The sequence below is a fragment of the Erithacus rubecula genome, assembly GCF_903797595.1.
Source record: "Erithacus rubecula genome assembly, chromosome: 8".
Taxonomy (NCBI): domain Eukaryota; kingdom Metazoa; phylum Chordata; class Aves; order Passeriformes; family Muscicapidae; genus Erithacus; species Erithacus rubecula.
Genome location: NC_136659.1, coordinates 4,174,696 through 4,198,560, shown reverse-complemented (window position 1 = coordinate 4,198,560; position 23,865 = coordinate 4,174,696). Strand labels below are relative to the sequence as shown.

The window sequence follows — 23,865 nt, the reverse complement described above, 5'->3', positions numbered from 1 at the left end:
AAATCTCACAAGGCTCAAAATCAGTATTTATTTCTGGATGTATAAAACACAGGTTTTTTGCCTTGCTAAGACCTCAGAGCAATTTTCTGCCAGCTGGAGGCAGTTGCTCCTCAGCCTGCAGGTCCCTTATCTGGGATTCCTCAGGGCCACATCTGCAGCTGAGGAGAGCCTGGAAGCATTCCCAGGCACTGATGCCAAGTGGCAGGGAGCAGCCTGAACCCGTGCTCCCAGTGCCACCAGGGATGGGTCCTGGGCCAGCCACACCTGTGATGTCTGAGGAGAGCAGCAGCTGGAAGGTGTGGGACACAGAAAAGGTAGAAAAATCTCAGAAAGCTGTAGGAAAGCAGATCTCAGGATAGAGGAGTGCAAGAATGCTGGAGATGCAAGGACAAGAAACAATAAGGCTGTGAATTGTAGAGATGGGCCTTAGGAAAATGTTAAGCAGGATAGTATAAATATGTAAGCTTAATAATGAAGCTTTATCCATTGTTTTAAGCTATTACAAGCAAGTATTGTTCAAAGCAAGATGTACATGTGGCTTTGTTAATTGGCCTGAGCAACCCTTGTCAACTTTTAACATTATGCTGTTGGCTAGAAAGTTGTTAAAAGATCTTGCAACAAAGAGAATTTTGACTACTGTGGCTGTCACAGCGAGGGCTTTCACCATCTCCTGTTTCTCACTCTGTAAAATGAGGCTGATGACACTGATGAAATAAAAGATCTAAGACTGCAGCCCCATCCTGTTGTTGCTGTATATATAATGTATATAATAATATCAACAGATAATCCACCAGAATGGGATGATTTTTTTTTTTTTTCCTTGGAAAAGAGTCTAATAGGGGGAGAAAAGACAGACATGCTGTAGCAGGCACCCTTGTATTTATGAGCCTGGGGGCAGCCACAAGCCTTGTTCCCTCTCTCCATAGGGACAGGGTGAGCAAGCAGGACTCAGGGCTGGTTCTGTGCATGGCCCTGGGAATCCTCCACACTCCCCTTGGGAAAGGAGGCGTTCCTCCCTCTTCTCCCCACTGGGTACTCACAAAGCTGTGCTGGCATACAAATGCCTCTGTGGGCAGAGCAGCTCAAGGATCCAGGAGAGGAACACGCCTGGGCAGTCCCAGAGCTGCTGCAGCTGCTGCTACAGAGAGCTCCTGCAGCAGCCCTGCACACAGAGGGGCTGAAGGGATTTAAAACCAATTCCTCATGCCTCCATGTATCCTGGCAACCCCTCTCTGAGGTTACAGATGCCATACCTGGCACACCTGTTGCACAGCCAGCCTCAGGCAAGGTACACATCGCTTTCTTCCCGGCTCATGGAGGAATGTGGCAATTCACAGAATCATAGAATGGCCAGGTTGGAAGAAACCTCCAAGATCTTCAAGTACAACCCATGCTCTAACACCTCAACTAGACCATGGCACTGAGTGCCACATCCAATCTTTTTTTATACACATCCAGGTGGTGACTCCACCACCTCCCTGGGCAGATCATTCCAGTACTTGGTCACTCTTTCAGTGAAAAACTTTTTCCTAATTTTCCCATGTCTTCCCAGGAAAGGTCTTGCTGGTACAGGCTTTGTGGTCAAGGCAAGAAGAAGGGGGTGGCCTTCATCCCTGCCACAAAAATGCCTGGTGTGCCATCACTCAGGTCCTGAGCAGACATCCAAGCACAATTTCCAAAATAATTTTAGGACTGAAAAAAGGGACAGTGAACAAAACTTGACTCCTCCCATGCCCTTCCCTCCAACTGCAATAAAATTACAGTAAATGAGCTTGTTAAGGAAAAAAGACAAAACCTGCTCGAAAAGCAGCCTTTTTAAAGAGTGATGCCACTCCAAAATACACTATAGCATTTTTAGTTTCCTGTTGGCAGAAAATAATACTGAAAACATCATAGAAATAACCATCAAACATTAAAATTTTGCTCTGCAGAAAAATAAAAATCAAATCTATAAAATCAATTACAAAAATCTGTTGAAGGCGAAATTTACAATTTTACAAAATCTACTTTCTACGCCTGTGAAAATGTTCCTTTATATATGATTCTTCTGCTCATCAAATTAGATTTCCTTTGTTTGGCTATCACTGATCAAAGAGTTTAAGCTGCAATATCCATTTCTCACTTGGACATCAGTTATCTTAATTTATCATCTCTTAATTTATTCATCTCATTCCTGAAAAACAAATGAAGAAAACCCCTAAATATTTAGCTGTGGGTTTGTTTCTATTTAGTGTTATCACTGCTAAGTCCACTTCATTCTAATATATTCAAAGAATTCAAGGGATGCACAAAACCTGCTGTCCCAAAGGCCAATAGGAAAGATGAGGTTGTTACTGCTCAAAGACATAATTTGCTGTATATCTCTCATATTCATCTTCACTGTCCTGGTTTGAAGGACAGGTGTCTGCCAATAAAGGCAGAAGCTTCTCTTTGAAATAGAGAATGTAAACCCCCTCCCTCAAAATTATTATTATAATTTTGAAATTAAGGGGCTCTCAGGAAAAAATATGGGAATTAGGAATAACAGTTCTTTAGTAGGAAAATTAAAATAGAAATGCAGTATTACAAAGAACAATGCCCAAACACTGACAGAGTCAGAATCCAAGCTGACACCTGTCAGTCAGTCAGGGTGTTGGCAGCAGCCCCATTCAATGGTGGCTGCATCCTCCTGCAGTGGCAGATGTGGTTCAGCTGGAGCAGTGCTCCTGGAGAAGGTGCAGTTTCCTCTGAAGGTCCAGGGATGATGTGGGAAGGTCTGGCTTTCCTCTGGAATCCAGTAGAAAGAAGGTGCCTTGGTGTCCAAAATCTCATTTTTTATCTGGGTAGGAAAGGCTTGGCTGCTCCCCTGGCTGGAGCATCTCCCAGTGGGATGATGTAATTTTATCAGTCCCACAGTGGCACTGAATGGACCAGCAGCAGATGATATCTTCCTGGAGGGAGAATGGGTTGTGGAAAGATAAAGATGATTGTCCCAGCTGGTTTAAAGCTGGCCCATTAGCAGATAATATGTGCCAGGAGATCAGGGTCACTGCCCCACCCAGATCAGCAGATGGGGACAAAACACACATTGCTGGACACATCAACTCTACACATTTCCAGAGGAAAATATGGGATACTTCCTAAATGATTCTGTGAGTCACCCCTCTTTCCCCTCTCTGGATAAATGCTGTAATAGCTGCAGCCACGAGATTCCCCCTCTGTTTGCAGCCTCCAAGTGTGAGCACTGATGGTGCCCTTTCTCTGGCTGAGCTGAGGCTGACTGTGGTGATGTGCAGTGATCTGGGCAATGGCTGGAAGGAGCTGGCACACCTTCTCCCTCAGCACCGCTCACTCTGCTCATCTCAGGCTAAAGAATACAGCCCAGATGTCAAACCCTGCTTTTACATCCAGGATGTCAAACCCTCCTTTTCACTGTGAGGCTTCTTGGCAGCTGGATTTGCACACTGAGATGAGTCCAGCTGAGATGGCAGCAGCCACTTCATTAGTTCAGTGTCAGTTCAGTTTTGACATGTTTGTGGAACCATTGACTAAGTTTTTACAACAGGATTTTTATAGCTAAGATTTTTTTGCCAGTGTCACATGCATTTAAGGACACAGTCCTGGGCTGAGCTATACAAACAAAACTCCCTTGGGGTTTGACAGACATCATGAGTGAGAACTGGATCATGTTTTCTGTGTGAGATAAAACTAACTGCCTTCACAGCTGTCATTTTTTATAGTGCAAAGGAGGAAACTCAAGCATTTAAAGTTACATTTAAATATGAAAACTTGATAGACATATCTGGCAATAAAAACACAGCTGTTAACAACATATAGAAAATACTGCAGTGGTACAGCACAGGAGACTGAAACCCTGTGTCTGAGGAGAATCTGCAGGTGAGAGCAGCCTCCTCATTTATTTAACACAGGGAGTAGAGCTTGTGTTTGTATACTGTACAGCACTAGGCAGAAATACCCTCAGGAGCCCATCATCCAGCACTGCACGAATAAAAAACAGAATTTCCCAAACTCCTGAGAGCAAAGCATGAGCCTGGAATGACAATTCTTCACATGCAAGACAAGAGCCATGTTCTATTTCACTCAAGTGGAAGAGCTGCACGATTCAAAGCCAGTCTCTTCAAATCTGCAGTGGGCTTGCAGAATGCGAGCTCATGGGGGCAGCTTTAGCAGCTCACCCGTGGCTTCTGGGGTAAAACCAAAATCTGGGCTCAGATAGAGCTGATCCATCACAGCCTTGCAGCATCACCCACTCCCACATCCAGCAGTTATTTTCATGCAGCTACTAGTGCTAAGGATGTGTCAGGAAAATTAATGAAGTGTGAACATGCAGCTGGAAGAGCATGCGCAGCAGGAGGGGAGCTGGGGGTGAAAATAGCCTGGTGCATCTCAGCCAGTGCACAAAATGGTCAGAGAACAGCTGCTGGAGACACTCATGAGGCACTGGCATGTTGTCTAGAAAACATTAAGAGTATTTTCAAGCACACACTGGCTCACATTCAGCACACAGAAGCTATTTTAAGTGCTCCATGGAGACAAGCTGGTGTTATTAGGGCACTTTTCTTCCAGAAGACAACAATTCATTTTGAGTCCAATAATCCATCAGAGGCCTTTGTAAACACCTAAATCAGAAGAAGTGGATGTGATGATCTCATGTTGGGAGAGATTCACAGGCTGCTTTTCTTAAGACACTTAAAATGAAAATGAAACCACTTGCTGGGCACTCTTGGTGCCGTGTCTGTCATGTCACAGCAGCTCCTAGAGGGAGTCTCTGGAGTCTGAGGAAGTGCCAGTTGGCACAGGGAAGCTGGTTCAAGAAGAAAATTTGAACAGAAGCCTACAAGGTAAGTTGTTTTTACCCTACTGAGCAGCAAAGCCATGGCTAAATGAGCCTAAGAGAGCAACTCTCACCTGGCAGAACCACCTCAGACCCAAGAGGAAAGACTTCCATCATCTTCTGACCTCTGTCTCAGTTTCACCCAGCCTGGTGTATTTACAAGACATTTTGGGACTCAAAGACCAGAAAACGTACACAAAGAAAGAGATAATGCTGTTATCACCCAATGCTGTGGCTCTGTATGGTGTGAAGGCATAGATAGCCACAATGAACTCCCTATGTCAGAAAACTGGGAAGAAATATGGGAACAGAAGAGGAAGAAATTGGATTATGACAGTGACAGAGTGAAGAGTAGTAGATGGCAGGGATTTAGAGACATTTGGGAAGCACTCTGATATTGGCATGATGCTCTCAGTAAAGAAAATTGTCAAAAATATGACCACAGCAAAGACCTTAACCAGAGTAATCCAAAATTGGTTTATTTATTAAATATTTCAGGCCTTCTTTTCCTTCCTATTTTTGAAACCCTTGCTGTTCAGCCAGGTGAGGCAGAACAGAGAACTGTAAGCAGTCATGCTACTCTGAATACTGATAGACAAATAAAGCAGAGAGGGAAGGGTGCCTAAATATAGTTCAGTAGGCTCCCACCCCTTCATATTGAGGTTCAATCTTCACAGCCAATTCAGGTCAGTGATTTTCAGTCAGCTTTCAGCCACTTACATATACAAGGCCACATCAAAATTACTATTTTAGGGTAGAAATTACCATAGTTGACAGAGGAACCAGGTATAAATAAAATACTTCCAGTGAACTCCCTAAGAAGAGCCACTGCCTGCTCTTTATTAAGCTAAAGTCCATTGATATTTATCAAGTTTTAATCTCCCAAACCACTGACTCTGGATCCTCAGACAGAGGAAATGAATTGTTCACCTACCCCACAGCACGATCCAGTCCTGAATTTACAGGTAAACTTGAAGCTGTGGACTTTGCTTACATTTTTGGCTCAAAAAAAAATAAGCGCTTTTCTCGCTGTATGTAATGCACTATTTTTGCTTAGAAAAGGGAGTTCTAGAATTAAATAAATCAAAGATGCAGAGGCACAGGGGATGCTAAAGCTAAGGTAACTTGGCAGAAAACACCCAGCACCTGAAGGAACAGGTGTGCAATAATCAAGGATCACAAGGAAACCAACATGCTTGTGATATCAACACCCAGAGAAAAGTTCATGTACTCTTTCAACAGCTGTTTTTGTTTCAAATATGCTCTTGCCATGACTCTCATGGGCAACCTTTGATCATTATGGAGAGAAGCACTTTTGTGAACCAAAAAAATTATATACCAACAAACCCCTCAGAGAACACACAACTGCCAGCCTCTGGTGGTACCTGTCTCCTGCAGAATGCAAGTGATCGAGAGCACTGGGGAAATACTCAACAAGCTGAATTTTTTTCCTTGCAGCTAATCCCCCCCATTCCAAGTCCCACTCACCCGTCAGGTTCCTCAGGCCGAGCTCCCTGAGCCCAAAGTTGCCATCTTTCCTGTAGTTGAGGAAGATGGCCAGGGCGTACCGCTCCTCGTAGAGCTTGGTCCCGCGCACGATGCGCAGGTTCTCCAGGGGCAGGTACTCAAACTGGTTCAAAGCCACCAACACGTAGCCTGTCACTTCTCGGATAGACTGGAAGGCAGAAATGAAACAAACACATCAGGCATTTTGAATTGCACTGAATTTCCCAGACAGTGGATGCTTCAGGACAAGGTGCTGTTACCCACGACAAAAATAAAATAAATAAACACCCAGAAAACAAATTCTGTTTCAACTTAATGATTTCAAGCACATTCCTGTTTTAATTTTAGTGACTTTACTGGTTATTAAAAAGTTAAAAAGGAAGAAAACAAAGAGGGAGCCATTTTTATCAGTATATTGAAACTTGAACAGAAATTCACTGTAAGAATATTAAGAATTCACAAAAGGATGACTTTGTACACCCAAAGTAGAGAACAGGTCAAAGGCTTCTGCAGTACATGAACAGAATCCACTGGGGCAGTGCCACAGTTCAGATGAGACTGTCTGTCTGCAAGTAACTGTGTGTATTTCAGGGTAGGACATAATATTCTGGAAGAGCTCATCATCAAACAGGAATGGATGGGAGACAGAGGGGCCACTTTGGAAGAGGAAATAAAGATAATACACATCTATTAACACACATTTTGTGTAATTTCAAATGGAACTCATCAATGAGAATTTGCAAAGATTCATCTCCAAGTTTCCTCTGGCAATGCTGGAACCATCCACTCCCAAATATCCCAGCCTCCAATCAAAACTGCTATCCAAACCTTTAGCAAAATTATTGCTGCACCTTTGAGTTGGGTGAAATCTTAATTTGCTTTAGATGAACTGCTCAATAACCCACCTGCTCATATTCAGGAATTAACTGCCTGGGCTGGAAAGGGAAAAAAAAACCCACCCCCAAACCCAGTAACTAGAAAAACTTTTTCCAAGTCCAAAAGATTAACAGAACTAAGATGTTGTTAGGAAAAAAAAAAATACAGAATGCCTAAAATCAGAGAAGCATGCTCCCTTAGAAAATAAAGTGCATTATAAGGAATTGAAAGAAATGGACTAGAAATATTCAAATGCCTTTGAAAAATGTCATTTCAACGATCCCACCATTCTCAGCAGGACTTGGCACAGGCTGAAGGATGCTCCTGGCCACATCCTGACAGCAGAATATCCATGTTGGAGAGGGTCTCCTGAGTCTGTTTCTCCAAGCTCACCCAACCCTGTGCCTGCAACCTCTGTACACTCGTGTGTCTGTGTGTGTGTGCATATTTTAACAGCTAGAAATTGATACCCCTACTTGTGTGCTTAAGTGGCTGCACGCACTTTTCCCTTCCCTTTGGCAAAGTCGATACCTTAAACAAAACACTGCAAGAGAAATTCTGCTCGGAGTTAACGTGCCCAGACTACAACCAACATGACGGGGACTCCAGTCGATACTGTAATAAAAACAAGCCGACAAGTAACAGCAGGCAGAGAATTCAATGTGTCGTGTCTGTATCATTAATAAAGAAAGGCAGCAATGGATTTGCAGCACCAAGGACAGGATCTTGCTTTGCTGCTTCAGCGCTTTGCCGTGATTTCACATTTAAGTGTGCACGAGCCTTTTAATTAGGCTTATAAAAGCCTGCAAGGTTATTAATACTTGTGGCAGTGTTTGTAAGGGATGATTTCTAGCCCACAAAATCTAGGTACTAGCTATCCTTGTGAAGTCAAGCATTTGTACTCAGCTGAAGCTGCTGAAAAAGCTGCAGAACCATTTCTTGGCGTCTAAACCAAGCCCAGTGTCCTGACAGGACTCTGATGAGAACCCAGTGAGTGGAGGCAGGTTGAGAACTACGGTTCAGCAGCTAAGGATTAAATGTAGAGCTGCATTACACCCTGGGACACTGATTCCATTATAATCAGAAGCTTTACAGCACTTTCATGATAGCTCTCTGCCTTCAGACATTTGAGCTTAGCCAGTTTGGTCAGGAATTTGCTTTTCATCATATGAAAAAAATTCTTTAAGCTGGCTTTTTTAGCATCTCCTCAGAATTCAGGAAATACTCAAATTACACTCGTGGCTTCAGTTTCTCCACTGATATTCTAGGGATACTGTGATTGCTCTAATTAATTTAAATGGATGTTTAACTTGGAATTGAGCGGAAAAAATTAAAAGCAGTTCCAAAATTGCATCTGAACAGGTTCTCCCTGCCAATTGTTGTCACTTATAACCACATTTTCTATTTTTAGGGTATGCCTTACTGCCAAACAGCAATTCCACCTGAAAAGGCTGCAATTCAGCACAGAGCTGGAATGCCACACACACACACACACACAGCAGCAAATCTTCATTCCAAACTTGGAAAAATAAAAAAAACAAAGCAAAAAAAGTCAAAAACAAAACCAAATCCACCAGAGAAAATGACCAAGTTCTGTTGCTGATAATTGTGAGCTGCCTCATAAGCCCAGCACTTTGTTTGGCTTAACCAACTGAAATGACAAATTGTGGCAAGTATTTTGACAAACCAGAAGGCTCTTTGCACTATAATTTCCACCATATTGCAGTACACATTTATTTGTGGAAGACACTACCATGTTTATGCTTGCAAAACAAAACTATGAAAAAAAAAAAAACAAAAGGGTTTCTAATTTCCTAGGAAACAACCACCTGAACAACAAAATCTAGTAGTCTGATATATTAGAACAGGGTTTCATTTTGGGTTTAAATTCAAATAGGAATGAAAAATGCAGAACAATAACCTGCTTTGCAGGATGGTTTCTGTCTGGTTTCTGGTTTGCAGGGTGTTTTCTGACCAGTCCACCTTGAAAAAATGCATGGGGAATGCAGAATGCATCTCAAGTTTCGGCCACTACTGGCCAACACTGTCACTTTGCCAGGCTCTGCAAGTTTTAATTTTACTCTGGCTGAAAATGGACACCTGCCCACTTGGAGCTCACTGCCAGTTCCATCTGTGTTCCAAAAGCTGGAGTGGATTCTCCTGCTAGGGCTTGCAAGCACTTGCTAAAACACATTCCCCATGAAATGAGTCTGTCCCTCAGGAAAATCAAAAAGGAAACTGAGCCTGTTGAGCATCAGCTCCTGGGTGAGGACAAGATTCCAGCAGGACAAGCTTCCAGCAAGTATCAATCCTTGACATATCTAATGCCCCATGAGGTGCTTAAAAACACACCAAACCCAGGGTCCTGCTACATTTACCAGGAAAAAAAAGCCCTTTATCTCCATTTTTAGACAGGAGATGAGCACTTGTACTCCACAGTTTGCTGTCCCTGTCCCTGTACCCAGCAGTGTCCTGCACCCTAGGAACAGCCATATTATTCTAGAAACCTGTTTCCTAACCCTACAAGCCCCAACATAGCCAATTTGTTTGTTTTTAAACCTAAAAATAACTACCCTGATGTAAGAACAGAGCCAGTGAAGGTGCTGCCCTCCCCAGGAGTCCATCCCAAGATGGGCAACCCTGCAGAGGGTGAGGAAGAAACTCAAAATGACACCAAAAGCAAAAAGGTTCTTTCTGGAGGTTCTTTTTCAGGTGATGAACTGTAAAAATGAGCTCTAGACAGCCCATTCCCTTAATTACAACTAATATTAGCTGAGCACAGATGAAGCACTTGAAACTCCCAGCAGCAAAACCAGAATTATCCTGTCAGCTGGGAGTAAATGAGAGTAAAATTGTGCCCTGGCATCTTAAATCGTCCTTTGGTTGGAATCAAGTGAATCTGAGTGAAGCGGAGCAAAATAACAGCGAAAGCTTCATCATTCCGCCCAGAAAAACAGATCAATGAACGATTAGGGAAGCTGATGTTTCTTATAAACACTACCAAGGCTTCTTAACATCCATCAGGAAGGCTGGGCTGTGGCAGAGACACCGAAGAGAACTCTATTGTGGGGTTTATTTCAGCTGCAGACACATTTATCCAGTCACTGAACCTGATCTGGTAATGTCCCTGCTGCCTCAGCTGGTCAGACACTTGTCCCCAGCACTGAGTCAAAGCAGCAAAAAGCTGCCACAGGGGTCAGCTCACACTTGTGGGACCACTGGCAGTTAATTCTTTTTTAGGGTGTTTTGGTCTCCTTCAATCTCACTTGAAAGCACCAGCAAACACAAGTGCAGGAGGGGAGGATGACCTGAAGAACAAGTGTGTTTAATTAAAAGGGGACTTGAACAGAGTATCTCACATTTTGCTTTTTTATAATTATAGAGTATGCATTTGTATCTGGTGAGAATTGCCCAACATCCAACTGGCCCAGTTTTGAGGAAACAAATTTTTATTACTAGAAAAATAACCCCACAATACAGCCAAGTCAACATCTCCCTAACTTTAAATAAGTTCAAAAATTCAGTCAGGCATGTTTCTGAGCATGCTGGTGACCATCAATTTATTTTCTTTTTTTTCCCCCATACATTTTAACCCATACAATACAATACACCTGTCACTATCACAATTTAAAAAATAATGTTTATTGAATAACTGTAAAGTAGTCTCTAAGCAGCTACATAACTTGCATTTCTAACTCCAGGAGAAACAGTAACAATGAAAACATGGAAACAGCAATTTATGGAGCTCAATTAGCTGTTCCATGCATTGCTCATTGAGGTTATGAATTTCTAATGACACTGAGATTTTCAAAGAGTTCGGGTATTTATGGGATGCAGCCTTTTCCAGCTTCTGTCAAAGCCCCATGTGTACCATGAGAAATATGTGGCACACACTGACATTTCTCCTGTCTGAGAGGACACCCCATTTAGAGACTATGTCAGAGCTAGCATGGCATCCATGTGAGGAATTCTGTCCCACTACAAGCCCATGTCTTGATTCCTTCCACGCTGTGCACCCTTTAATTACATCAAAACTTGTGAAATTGTGATGTTAAGCCCTCCTGAGCACCAGTGGTTTTCCAGGTACTTTATACAAGCTTCAGTAAAAATCCCTTAAGTTTGAGCACACTGATCAATACCAGAACTCAGCTTGTAGAAAATATTTTCTAGTGCCTGGTCAGAAGCAAGCAGTGTATTCTAACTAGAGCTGCCTTGGCAACTGCAAAAACATTATTGTCTACATCACTAAAAATGCAGTTTTTGTTCAAATTGGTTGATAAAGGAAGAGGATCTTCTGGTAATCTTTGATTTTGCATTAGGGAGTATTAAGAGCAAAGGAAGGGCTTGGATTTAATTTTGTAAAGAGCTGTACCCACACTGTTGCGTGCTGCAGAACCAAACTGTGATTCAGTTATTTATGACAGCTGGTAGGAACTTTAACTCAACTTTAACTCACATTTAACTCATAATTCTTTGGTAACATGCTTACAAAACATCCTGAGCAGCAGATCAGTGACCTGAACACAGCACTTGATTCCCTCAGCTCTAAAGTAGCAGTCACTCAGATGCATCTTTTCTTAAGGCCACTGGAAATTTGTAAGGATTTTGCTACATAATTTACAGAACCCACTTTGGGAGTTGTTGAACTGAAAGCTCTGTTTTCTGAATGGCTGGTCTTTATATTGCATTATTCCAAAAGTGGGACTTTTTATACATTAAAATAGGAGGATTAGCTGTGCAGTTATTTATTTACTGAGCTTGATGTAGGAAACACACTGTTGCTTATCTGAGGTAAGTTTGGCTGTGTCTGAGCTAATATACATTACAGTAGGGTCTAGGGAGGTCTTGGAAGAAAAATAAACACCAGTCTAGAAATGTTTAAATTGCAGACAATGTCCAAATCTGGTATTTGGAAAGAAAGGTGATGGGCAAAAACATGGGGAGCCTTTGAAATAGGTATCTTGACTCATTTTTAAAGTACTAATGAGAAAAAAAAATTGGGACTTAAAAAAAAAAAAGTGGGAATGGGAACATTAAGCAGAAATAGACAAGAGGACCAGAAACTCATACCATTTTCCTTTCAAATTTTGAAATATAGTTTCAAATGACATACCCAAGTATTCTGTCTGCTTAATACTTCATTAACTGAAACTCAGGTGTCAGCTTGCCCCATGTGTCTCTGCCCACTGTTCAGTTGAAAATATCATCTGAACAGAGAAACTGAGCAGGGTTACATCAGTATCTGAGAGTCTTCCCAATGTTTCCAGTCTAAAACATAATTCCTCTGTTTGTTCATCTGCTTAGAAGTGTCTGCTTAGAACTTTGAGGTGCCCAGGCTTGCTGAGAGCACACAGTACATCCTAAGATGTTTATATTGAGCAGCATGACCTAGACAAAGCCTGCACTCTGTAACAACCCCATCTTCACAGCTAACATCTGTCTGTCCTGAGAACACTGGGGAAGACACATGTTCAGGCAGCCAGTAAGACTTTTTTACAGTAAGACTCTGTTACCTGATTGGCCTTCAAGGTATTTGCAGGGTGGTTTCCAAAAGAGTTTATTGTAACATCTCCCGAGGGAAAGCTTAGTCCTAAATGAGATTGAAAAGACTACAATGAGAGCATTATGCTGTTACAAAATGCTTTACCACTCAGTAGTAGCTGCATTTTGCAGACAGTCAAACCACATCAGCTTATAGCTGCCCAGTTACAGAATTTCCAACAGCACAGATTGATGCCTTTTGCTTTCTCTGCTTTTGGGAGCTTCAAATCCAGTAAATCAGTTTCTTTCCAGGCAACCTAAAATTGCACAAACTGCTGCTTCATAAACTAAATAATACCAACACTGTGGAGGGATTTTTAGGAAAGTAATAATCACGTGCAAAGACATCTTTTTTTATCAATTTCCCTCAGAGAGCCAGAGGCTGTGAGAAGCTGAGTGCATTCCAGGGTCTTGGGACACTTTCACTGAAAAATCCAACGTGAGGCTGTCTTGTCAAACCTTCATGGTCACATTTCCACTGGCTGCACTGCCACAGGCATCCTGAGATGTCAGTGGGCTGAACCAAAGTGGTGTATTTATTTTGGCAGGACTAGGCATCCTGTACCAAAGAAGAAAAGAGCATTCAAATTCCTCACTGTCCCCTCATGTTTCTGCTTGTGTCTAAGCTGAACTAAGCTGCTTACTTGGTCCTCTGGTCATGAGACTGGTTGGAGCCCACCTATCCATTCCCAAGGGACGAAAATGGAAGAAAGGGAGGAGGAGATGAATGGATGCTCACAGTATCCCACAGCTCAGCACTCCTGGATTCTCCAGGCTACAACCTGAGACAGCCTGTGGCTGAAGAGGAGCAAAACAAAAAGCAGAAGTGAAGAAGGATGCCTTCCCCACCATGGGTTTGAAAGGTTCAGGTGTCTGATCAGAAGTCAGATGGAAGAGTTCCCATCACAAATGCAGTGCAAGCTCCAACAGGGTGTCCAGAGTTGCACACCAAGGTGCCTGTGAAGATCCTAGGAATGTTTTGTGGTCATTCAATGGAACAAGGGTCCTTTATTTGTTCATTTGATATATGGTGAATGACAGGCTTTGTTCATCACATATTGTGATTGCTTTTTTCCTACTACATAGCCAGGCTAGTTGGAATGAATTGCAGGAAAATCTATAGTTAGACAAGTAAATTAAATGCATTTATTAACGTTTTTTCAATCTCTACTGTGGAAGCAACAGGAGCTCTTGGCTGTCATGATTCCCTCTCTTTGGAATAATGCAGAATGAATTAAACATCCCAGAGATCTGGTACAGAGGTGGAGCTGAACAACAGGACTTTTCTATTTTTTTCTATTTAAACTGCAGGTGAAGGTGCCCCACCACTCCTGCAAGCAAAAGGCTGCTTCTATTTCTGGACACAGGAACTGACTACACAGAGTGAAAATGTGTTAACCTTGCCAAATTTCAGCTCAACATTCTCAGTCTGCATTTTTGCAAGAAGCAAATAGCTGGCTGTCCAATCGTGGAAAAGCAGTTTGCTTATTTTTGGAGAGCTTTGCTTCCCTTTTCCAAGAAAATAAGTTTCCTAAAAACCCACTTTCAGTTTGTTTCATATGTGCAACATCCACTTAATGAGTATTTTAAAAGCATTTCCTGGGAGGAACCGATTTTATTGGTGCTCTAGGACATTTCTGCACACTGAAATTAGTGAATATTGGAGTTGTTAACTGTTGCTGGTTTCACTGAAGAGGAGAATCTTCATTCATGTATTGGATTTTAGCAACTCTTATTTCTAGCTGAGCATATGTAAACACAACATCTGAGCTCAACATCACACCTACCTATTGAAACTGTTTCAGCCTTTTTAACTCTAATCTTTTCAAGAATAGAAACCCTGAAGAGATTCATTAATTGCTAGCTTTTGATTAGGTTTATTTCCATTTAGATAAAAAGTGAAGAGGCTTCTCGTTACTAAAGCTGTGTTTTTGTTTTGTTTATCTGGAAGCTGGAGAATAACTCTGTTACTCAGGCTTTAATAGATTGTTATAATCTCCTTCAAGGATAGTTTCATAATTTATAAGATGTGAGCAATTAGTAAATGATCTGATTTTCAAATTCAGAGGTGTACTTTGAGACAGAAATGTAAACTCCACTTTTTGAGGTTATGCAGGGTGCCACCAACCAGGGAAACAGCCTTTAATCTGCAGTGACTGCTCTAACCCTAAAATAGGATTTTCCTCTACATTAATTCCACTTCTTTTCTTCAAGGGGGTACACTAAAAACTTCTCCCACTCATTGCATTTTCTGTGTGGTTTCTGAACCAAGCCAGACACACAATCTTATAGGAAACAGGAACTTTTAAAATCATGTCCAGAATGACCAGACATCTTAAATGTACCATTATTACCACATACAATTATTGCAGCAGTGAACAAACAGTGGCTCTCTAAAGGTGAAAAAACAATTTTTTTGAAATACAGGTGAATTTATGGAGTGGAGTGTTGGAGAAGTTGTAGAGAAAATGATTTCTCTCTTTTCAAGACACACGGGCAGAAAAAGACATTTGGTCTTGACATAAAAAAAAAGCCTAAAGGGGTTAAAAATTAAGAATTTTGGGGAAAAGGTAATTTTATGAAAGGAAAAAATGGGGTACAGGGCAGGAGATAAGAGAAGAAAGAGGAAAAACTGATGATCAGGAGTGGGAAAGAACAGATCCAGACACCCATCATTCTGGCACTATCAAATTTCTGAGTGCCTGAGTTTGCAATTTTACTGCTTATTTTTATATCATTTTGTTCTTTTTTTAGGGGAAGCATGGCAGGAAAAGTGTAATACTCTGTACAAGATATAATTTCTTTCAGTACTCCTCACCAGCTAAAGATTGGACAAGCAATCTTTTGCCAGTAACTTTAATTAGAGGAAACCTCTATATTTAAAAATGTTCCTTAATGTGCTGAACCCCACACAATAGCTTGTTGAAGAAAAAAAAAAAAAAAGCAGAGTGGTATTGTCATAGCTAAGGATGGAAGAAAGGCTCAGTCATTAAAGTCATCACAGAAACAATGTTATTAACTACACAGGAATAATCTCAAGGGAGTTCTGCACTGACTGACAGTGATGAAATAATGCAGGAAGCTAAAACCAGGGCATCTCTCCTCACCTGTTTTTATTAATACCCTTATTACCTTTCCCTGAAAGACAGCTTTTCAAGAGCTCTTATTGTGCTTAATATTAAATCAAATTAAGCCTGGCATATTGTCAATTATGTCTTCTGCACCCCAAAAGAGAGGGTGCTCACCCCTGAGCTCATCAGGAGCAGTCCAGTGGCCAGACTCCCAAGAGGCAGGGACAGCAGGAAAAAAAAATTGCTTGAGAGAGAGAGAGAGAGAGAAAAGGGAGTGTTCAAGGACCCAAATACATCAAAGGGCCAGCCAGCAGTGGTATTTCATTGATATTAACTACTTTACAGTCTGTAAACTCTGCAGAAAGTACCAGCTGCTGTGAGCCAGGACCATCAAAGGTCAGATTATCATGAAATCATTACAGGAGAGGCTTTTTTTAGTTAGCATATAATTGCTAAACCTAAGCACACTCCACAGAACCAATAGGAAAATGAATTATTTAAGTACTCTTTTTTTAAACAAATAGTATTACCATTTTAATTACATCAGTATTAATTTAACTCTAAAAGGTGCCTGAGGATTTTGCAGAATTAGGTTTTGTGTCTTTGGAGTTTTCAGAAATTTCAGAACTTCTGCACAGCATAGGTGTGTGAGCTTAGCTATATACGGCTTTTTACATATTTACAGATTCACATACATGCTTTTCAAAGGTTTGTGTGTTGTATTCCTGCAGAATTTCTTGTCTTCAGATTTTTGGTTGTCTAAAAATGCAGTCCTTAGGTATTTCCTCTGCATGCTGCTTGCTGTGAGGTAAGGGGGAAATCCTGGCTCAAATGACAGGTTTTTCTCAGTTCTCATTCTCCCAGCACCCAGCCTGGCTTGAAAGCTCAATTGGCAGCTACAGCACCAGGTTTAAGTTGCATTTCTGGCTCCAAATCACTTTTCTTTTTACCCAGTTCTCTTCTACTTGTAGCTACCAGTGCTTTTGAGAGGAAACTGGGAAAACAGAACATAGCAGGTCATGGGTGTTTTACTGCTGGAGATGCAGTCTCAGCTCCCTGTGTCCACACACAACCCACACACTTTCAGATTGTGCAGCTCCTCCTTTCTCATTGCTCCACGGCTTGCTCACCCTATTATTTTTCTCCTCCCTCTTTTCTCACCTGGTGCCAGACAAAAGAAGACATTTGGGCTTTGACCAGCTCATTATTTATTCTAGCAACTCTGAATTTCAGTAACTTCCCTGCATGGTCCCATGGATTAAAGAGTTTGCCCTTCCTCCCAACTCAGTCTGCCCAACCTGACAGCTCCCTATAAGTTACACCAAACACACCTTTCAGGCCCCAAAAACATCTTCCCAAATTAATAAATCCATTCATTTTTCTCAATTTAGTAATTTCATTTGTTGAATCAATTAGTTTTGTCAATATTAAATTGGACAATGTAGATTCTGATCCTTTGAAGTCAATAAGCATAATTTTCCAGGCTTTAAACCAGGCAGGGTATGCCCAAAAAAATAATTTGGCCTTACAAAAACCCTTCACAGGTATTTAAAAGATGTCTCAAAGCCAGCCTTTTCTGTGCCTTAAACCCATGATGCAACAGACTTTTTCAGGGCAGAGCACAGGAACACACTGCAGTATTTGGAAGAATTTGGATATGTAACTATATAATTCTGCTTCAAATTCTGTGTGAACTGGCACAACCCATGCTCTGGCAGTTCTGAGGGTCAGAGCAGGAGTGGCTCATGTTTAGCTCTGAGACTCACAGATGCAGGAAGTTATTTACAGTATTTTTCCTAATGGGTTTCCATGGATGACTAACCTTTAAGTTGAATTCTTTAGCATCCTACTTTGCCAATGCCTGTTACAGTACTTTTCTATCCCTACTTGACCCTGCCTGTCCATGAATATTTGATACTAAATTAAAGCATTACAAACCAAGAGATAAATTCCACTCAGGGTGCAGCCCTCACAGAGCTTAATTACATTTGGTGGTGTGAATGTTAAAGACCTGACACTGCAAGAGCTTTGGGCTGTGGCTTCTGTTGAACCAGAGGAAAGAAGGGAACTGGCCTTCTCAAAAAAACTAAGAGGGCTTATTTTACTTATTTATATGTGTGCTGCCACTCTCCTTTAGCTCAAACTACTCCTAGGTATTAGCAAAAACTAGTAGACCATTTAAACTTTTGCTCTGTACACAAAACAAGCCAAGCTCAGCTCTTCTCTTTCCTCCCCCTTTAGAGACCCTGTTCCCCTTCCACCAGCCCAGCAGTTCACCACTCTGCTTCTCTGGTCCTCAAGAGAGGATTCAGCAAATTTTCCTTTGCCTTCAGAAAACTGCCTGCCTTCTTCACCTCTCTCATGCATTTAGGCTGTAAGCTTTCCAGAAAAGAGAAAGGTCTGTGTCACACAGTGCCCTTACACTCTGTAATGGAATTCTTAACTGAAATGGAGTTGAAAAGTCAAGAGGAAAACACAAATTATCAGTAGTTACAGAGAAATAGCCGTGATCTTTGCAAGCCAATGCTAAGAGCTTTGTGAAAAGAGCTAAAAGTTGCTGCTCCATATTAAGCATTACTTTCAAATTACTCTTTAAAAGAGAGCTGATGGTAAGGTCTGCACATCCTGAGCTACACATCCTAGCAATCCTGTCCTTTCCAGGCAAGGCTCCTGGCCTAGCCATGTTTTCCTTGCCAGCAGATCACATTTGGCTTGCACTGAGCCAAAGTTAGTGTGTCTCACCAGCCCCTAACTACAAGAAGGCATCCCCTGTCTAAAGAGACCAGTACAGCCCTGGCACTGCAATGCTTCCCCTTGCCAGAATATCAGTCAGAGTGGGACATGGTTGCATAGAACCACAAAAATCCCAATGGCTGGGTTCACAGCAGACTCCAGGGAACAAAGAACTGGTTCTAGGCCAGCTTTAGCTCTAAGGGATAACATTTGATTGAGAAACTTCACTATCATGACCTTTGCCACTCTCCCTGCAAGTATGAGACTGGAGACACAGGTGTGAAACAAGGATCTGGGAGGCACTGAGCCTCATCCTCATGTCTCTTCACATGTTGGTGTTTCCAACAGCAAGGCAAACTGCATTTAGCTTTCCTGTTGTAGCCAAAGTTAACTCACAGCACCCCTACAAATTAAATTAAATTGAAGTGTCCTTTGCTTTGGCTGTTCTTGATGAGATTCATGACTAAAGCTGAATCCATTAAACCAGACTGAACTCCAGTCATTTCAGTATCACTCACCAGTGGCTATGAAGTCAGGGGAGACACCTGAGGCCAAATTCACCTAATTGTTCCACCAGAAATCCTTATGTTTAATCACAGGCTGTTTCACAGCAACTCCCAATAGTTTTAATTAATTATCTTCATGCTATATCCTTTCATGGAACTGGAATTATCTTTGCCAGCAAGCCATCCCTTCTCACACTGCAGGACATCCAAGGAATGGGACTGGATAGAGATGCTGATGTGTGCCCACAGAGGAGAGGGCTACAGAGCAGGAGGACAGACAAAAATACTTGCCTTCTTCCAGGGCTCATCACAACAGGTATTTCCCTTCTAGGAAAGTTGTGCTGGGATTAATTTCAGCTGTACCAACAACACTGAATGTTTATTTCAATATTAGCAGTTATGCAACAGGCCAAGATGAAGGAAATATGTTCCTTCCAGAGAAGAAAACAAGCTCAGGACTAATCTGGAGAGCTCCTGAAGTGCAGGGTTAAGACCAGGAAGTTCCTTTTGATATGGTCAGAGGTTTTGCTGTACTTTTCACCACCTCAGCCTCCATGATGTCCATCCTCCTTGGTCTGGGCAGGACAAGAACCATGTGAAAACCTGCAGACTTCAGCTGAGGAAGCCACTGAGGGCTCTGAACTGAGTCACTGCACCAACCAAACAGGCTCCTGAAGCTGAACAAGGATGGATGATGGAATTTTGCTATGGGTCAAGATGTTAGTATTTCCAGGAAGACAGTGTTTTACCAGGCATGCATGTTCATCTTTTACAGCTACTGGCTGCCTTTCCCAGGCCCTGTTTTCCCAAGCTTTAGTGTATCTCTGGCAGCTGCTGAAGGGCTGATCATGCACAGTGGCCAAATACTCTTCCTGCTCTTCATGTTCTCATTGAACTTTTTCCCTCGAACCACAACGCTTGGCTAATCAGCATCATTTACATTTCCATAGATATAACATTTGCTATTTCTGAGGCACAGCTAAGAAAGCAACTCCTCAAAGCCACTTCCAAACACAAGAAAATTCAGTACAAGGAAGACAGGCTGGAATAAGGAGGGAGGGAGGGGAGTGCTGCCTTCTAGGAGGGCAAAAAATGCTGACATGACAGATCTTCTCCCTTAATCAACTTAATTTAACTTCTTGAAAGCTCATGATGACAAACTACCTGGACTGGAGCAGCTTGGAGCTGATATCCCTCAGAGTCCACTGCAGTAAATTATTACCTAGCTCTGCTGATGGAGATAGAGAGAGGTGATAGTGTCCCATAACAAAGGATAAATGGAAATATCCACCATTTCTTTCCACTCTGTAGCCAAGCTGCTAAGAGTGTTTAGATTAGGAAGCCAGTGCTATTAAAATAAAATCTCTCTCTCTTTTTAGTTTATTTTCTCCCTAAGGTGAACAATGGCTATAAAACCCCCACATATTTCCTAATAAATAGTAAGCTGTGCTAGAATCAGATTACTGAGTTGATGCTAAGTTCTAAAATGCATTTTTTGAAACCAAATAGTCATTCAGCTATCAATAAACATTGTGCACTTTATCATCATCCTGCTGGGTTTTCATCTGGCAAATGTGCTGTTTATGTTATGTATCTTCAATTCCTGATTTGTCAGTATCCCACTGCTGCTATTCCCACCCTCTCCTTGTCTTAGAGGTTCATGTGTGTTGCTATTGATGCAGCTTGCAGCTCTGTTCCTTGGTACTTGTGCATTTTGCTCAGCACACAGGCACAGGCTGGGGACAAAGGATGGGATACCACAGACAGCTCCTGCAGCCCTACAGAGTGACGTGACTTGTGGTGACTCCACAGCATGGCTGAACTTTGGCAGCTCTGGATTTAATTACACACTCCAGAAGGACACAGCCTTCCACATACACATGAAATGTAGTGCACAGCCTCTTACCAGAGGTCTGGAATTGCTGCAAGGTGCCAAACACGGTTCAGGGACTGGGACACGAGGGAAGGAGGTCAGGCCTGTGTAATATGGAAGCAGCAAATGAGAGTGAGGGAGAGAGACCCCTCCATTCTGCACTGCTGCACTGAGGTCAGCACAAGAAACAGGATGCCAGGAAAATGTTGATTAAAAGCAGAACATTGCTTCTCTTTGTGACAAAAAAAAAACCTGGGAGTTTTAGGGAGTGAGCCAAGAATCTGCCTGTCTTCATAATGCAGACAAGTGCAGAAGAAAAGTGCTTTGCTCCTCTGCTGTGTCACTGGTGAGCTACCCTGGCATTCCCCAGGTGAGACACTGTCCAGCACACCCCTCATTTCCCACTCCCAGAGCTGTGACAACTCCCTTCCTAGCACCTTCACCAGCTCTCTGAGGCTCAGCATGGCAGCTCCTGGAAAAGCCAGAGGAGGGTTGTCCCACCTTTCTTTTGGGAAGCACTCAGACCTCTGAGTGGAGGAGAAAGTCTGCTCCTCACCAGCACAAACCAGCTGCTTTCCAGCAGCCCTCTCAAGGCCATGGTGCTTGGTGGGTGCTGTGACAGAGCTCCTGCATCTGCAGCTCCTGCATAAGAAACAATCCCCTGAGCCACCAACACATCAAGCAGCTCTCCTCACTGATCCCCCAGGGGCTGAAAGGGTTGTGTTTGACTCTGGCTGGCACCAGCACAGCTCCTGCACAGCCAGGTAACCACAGGCATTTATTGGATTTTTTCACTTGGCTAGGTATTATTAGAACAGCACAAAGTGCTGTTGCCTCCATCATTCATCATAATCACATTTCTTTTCTCTGAAAAGCCTCAGACCCTGGGTGTTCCAGCAATGGTTAGATTTGTGGCACTGGCCTTTTCCCCTCCTCCTGAAGCCCATTTGTCAGTGAACATTAGTTCACAAGCTGCAGACAGAGCTATGACACTGACTCAAACAGCAGATATCATACCTGTTTATGAGGTACTAAGACACAACACACAACTCCTCCCTTTCTCCAGAGTTTATTTCATTTAATCAAAATCTATTTAAACCATTCCCACACCCACTACAACAAACCTCTTCTGTGGGTGGCACAGGGACATATAAGAAAAGATGGGGAGACTGCAGGGCTCTACTCAAGATCCAGAGGTGGGGGAAAGCAGCAGGTTCATGAACAACAAAAAGCAGAGCTGCTGATTTTCCATAATGCCTCCTGGGGGAAATAGTCTTGAGACTAACAGGGTGGTGAAGATGAACTCAGGTAAATCTCTGTGGGGAGGCCACAAGTATCCCATCAGATATCAATTATTTGGGTCCCTGCCTTCTACCCTGTAATTATTTTTCCAATCTTTGCTGGAACATGCTGGCACTGGAACCTGACAAATTTTCTGTTTGAACCAGAAAATGACAGTCAAAATGGAAAGTCACTGAGTAACAGGTACACACAACTCTTGGATGCTTCAGTAACCTGTCTGGGTAAAGGAGACAGCACTAAAGAAACACTGAGTTTATCCACTCATTTACCTGCTCCCTGCTCATATCTGAGCCAAAAATCAACGTGTGCTGGCTTGAGCTGACTCAAAGATTCTGATTCTGACTGCCAGCTTGGAGTGAAATTCAACCCACACTAATGATGCAGGAATTGAATTACACTGAATCTGCTTGGACAATGAGGATCAGCAATCCCAAAAAACTACTGGAGACAGGTGTAAATGGCCCAAGTTAGGACTTTGAAACAATCAATAATGTTGATGATGGCAGGGTTACATGGTGGATATCATCCAAATCTTTCTCCAGAGGCTTCACACATCAGGAACCTGGAGGAACAAGGAGCACAAAGACACCAAAAGTGCTCCTGCCTTAAGTGGCTGGACACTGCATCCTGAGTTTCTGATGAAACATGAGCCAGCTCACCTGCAGAATAAAGCCTGGGACAGCAGTGGCCCAAGGAAACCAGCGTGTCCCCAACCCTTCCCTTAGTGCCACAAGCCCAGTGGGGAAAAGGTAAAACCATCACTGCTGAACATGGAACAACACAATAACCCAACATTTCCCATAAGACAAAGGCAGAGAATGAGAAGGCACCAAGTGAAGAACCAAAATGTCAGTGTAAAAATAAAATTATCACTCCCAGCCTATGCCTGGCACTTCCATTCCTCAAACACCAGACTTACTCAGGTGCATTTAAAAAGCACTGGCAATTAAAGATGTCAGTGTGATTGACCAACCAGAAAAATGTAAATAGCAGAGCCCTAAATGGCATCATTTGGGTAAATATGTATTTATACAGTTTGGAAAGAAAAGCCTTGTTATTCAACTGTTGGACAGCAGCAGCGACACAGGAGCTGTTCTGGTTTATAATGCAAATCTTGTAATTTGGGACACCCATTATGGGCATTAAAAATGCAAAGTAAGATCCATGTGAAATGCTGTTAATTTGCAGTAGCCACTTTTCAAAGTATAATTTCTCAGGCATTTACATATTTTTTCAGTAAAAAAAAAAAAAAATTGAACACTATTTAGAACATTTGCCACATCTTGTTTGTTGGATCAAGATACTTTTGAGCTACAGGAACAGGAAAATGGCAATGGGAACTGGTAAATTACTGATTTCCTTCTTTTGAAAAAAATCAAATATAAATTAAATATAGGATTCTCATCTTTCTAATAGACCAAACATTTTTAATTACAATCTGATGTCAACTGAATTACATTATCATCTTTCACAATTTGTGGCCCCTGGAAGAATATTTATGCTGAGCAAAGAGAGGCACAGAGCATTCAACAGGAAGAAACTCCAATTTAAACCAGAGTTGTACTTCTGCCCCACACAACCTTGCCTTGAACAGGGATCAACAGGGACAAAGGAACAGTTCTA

At 42.2% G+C, this 23,865-nt stretch overlaps 1 protein-coding gene across 3 annotated transcripts in view; it reads right to left on the bottom strand.

The window, feature by feature from the left end:
• ERBB4 (erb-b2 receptor tyrosine kinase 4) overlaps nt 1-23,865 on the bottom strand; it is a 517,882-nt gene that overhangs the window by 231,989 nt on the left and 262,028 nt on the right. For all 3 annotated transcript variants that reach the window (XM_079310612.1, XM_079310614.1, XM_079310613.1), the window contains exon 3: nt 6,323-6,509. In XM_079310612.1, the coding sequence (XP_079166738.1) occupies nt 6,323-6,509 (187 nt within the window). The remainder of the gene's footprint in view (nt 1-6,322; nt 6,510-23,865) is intronic.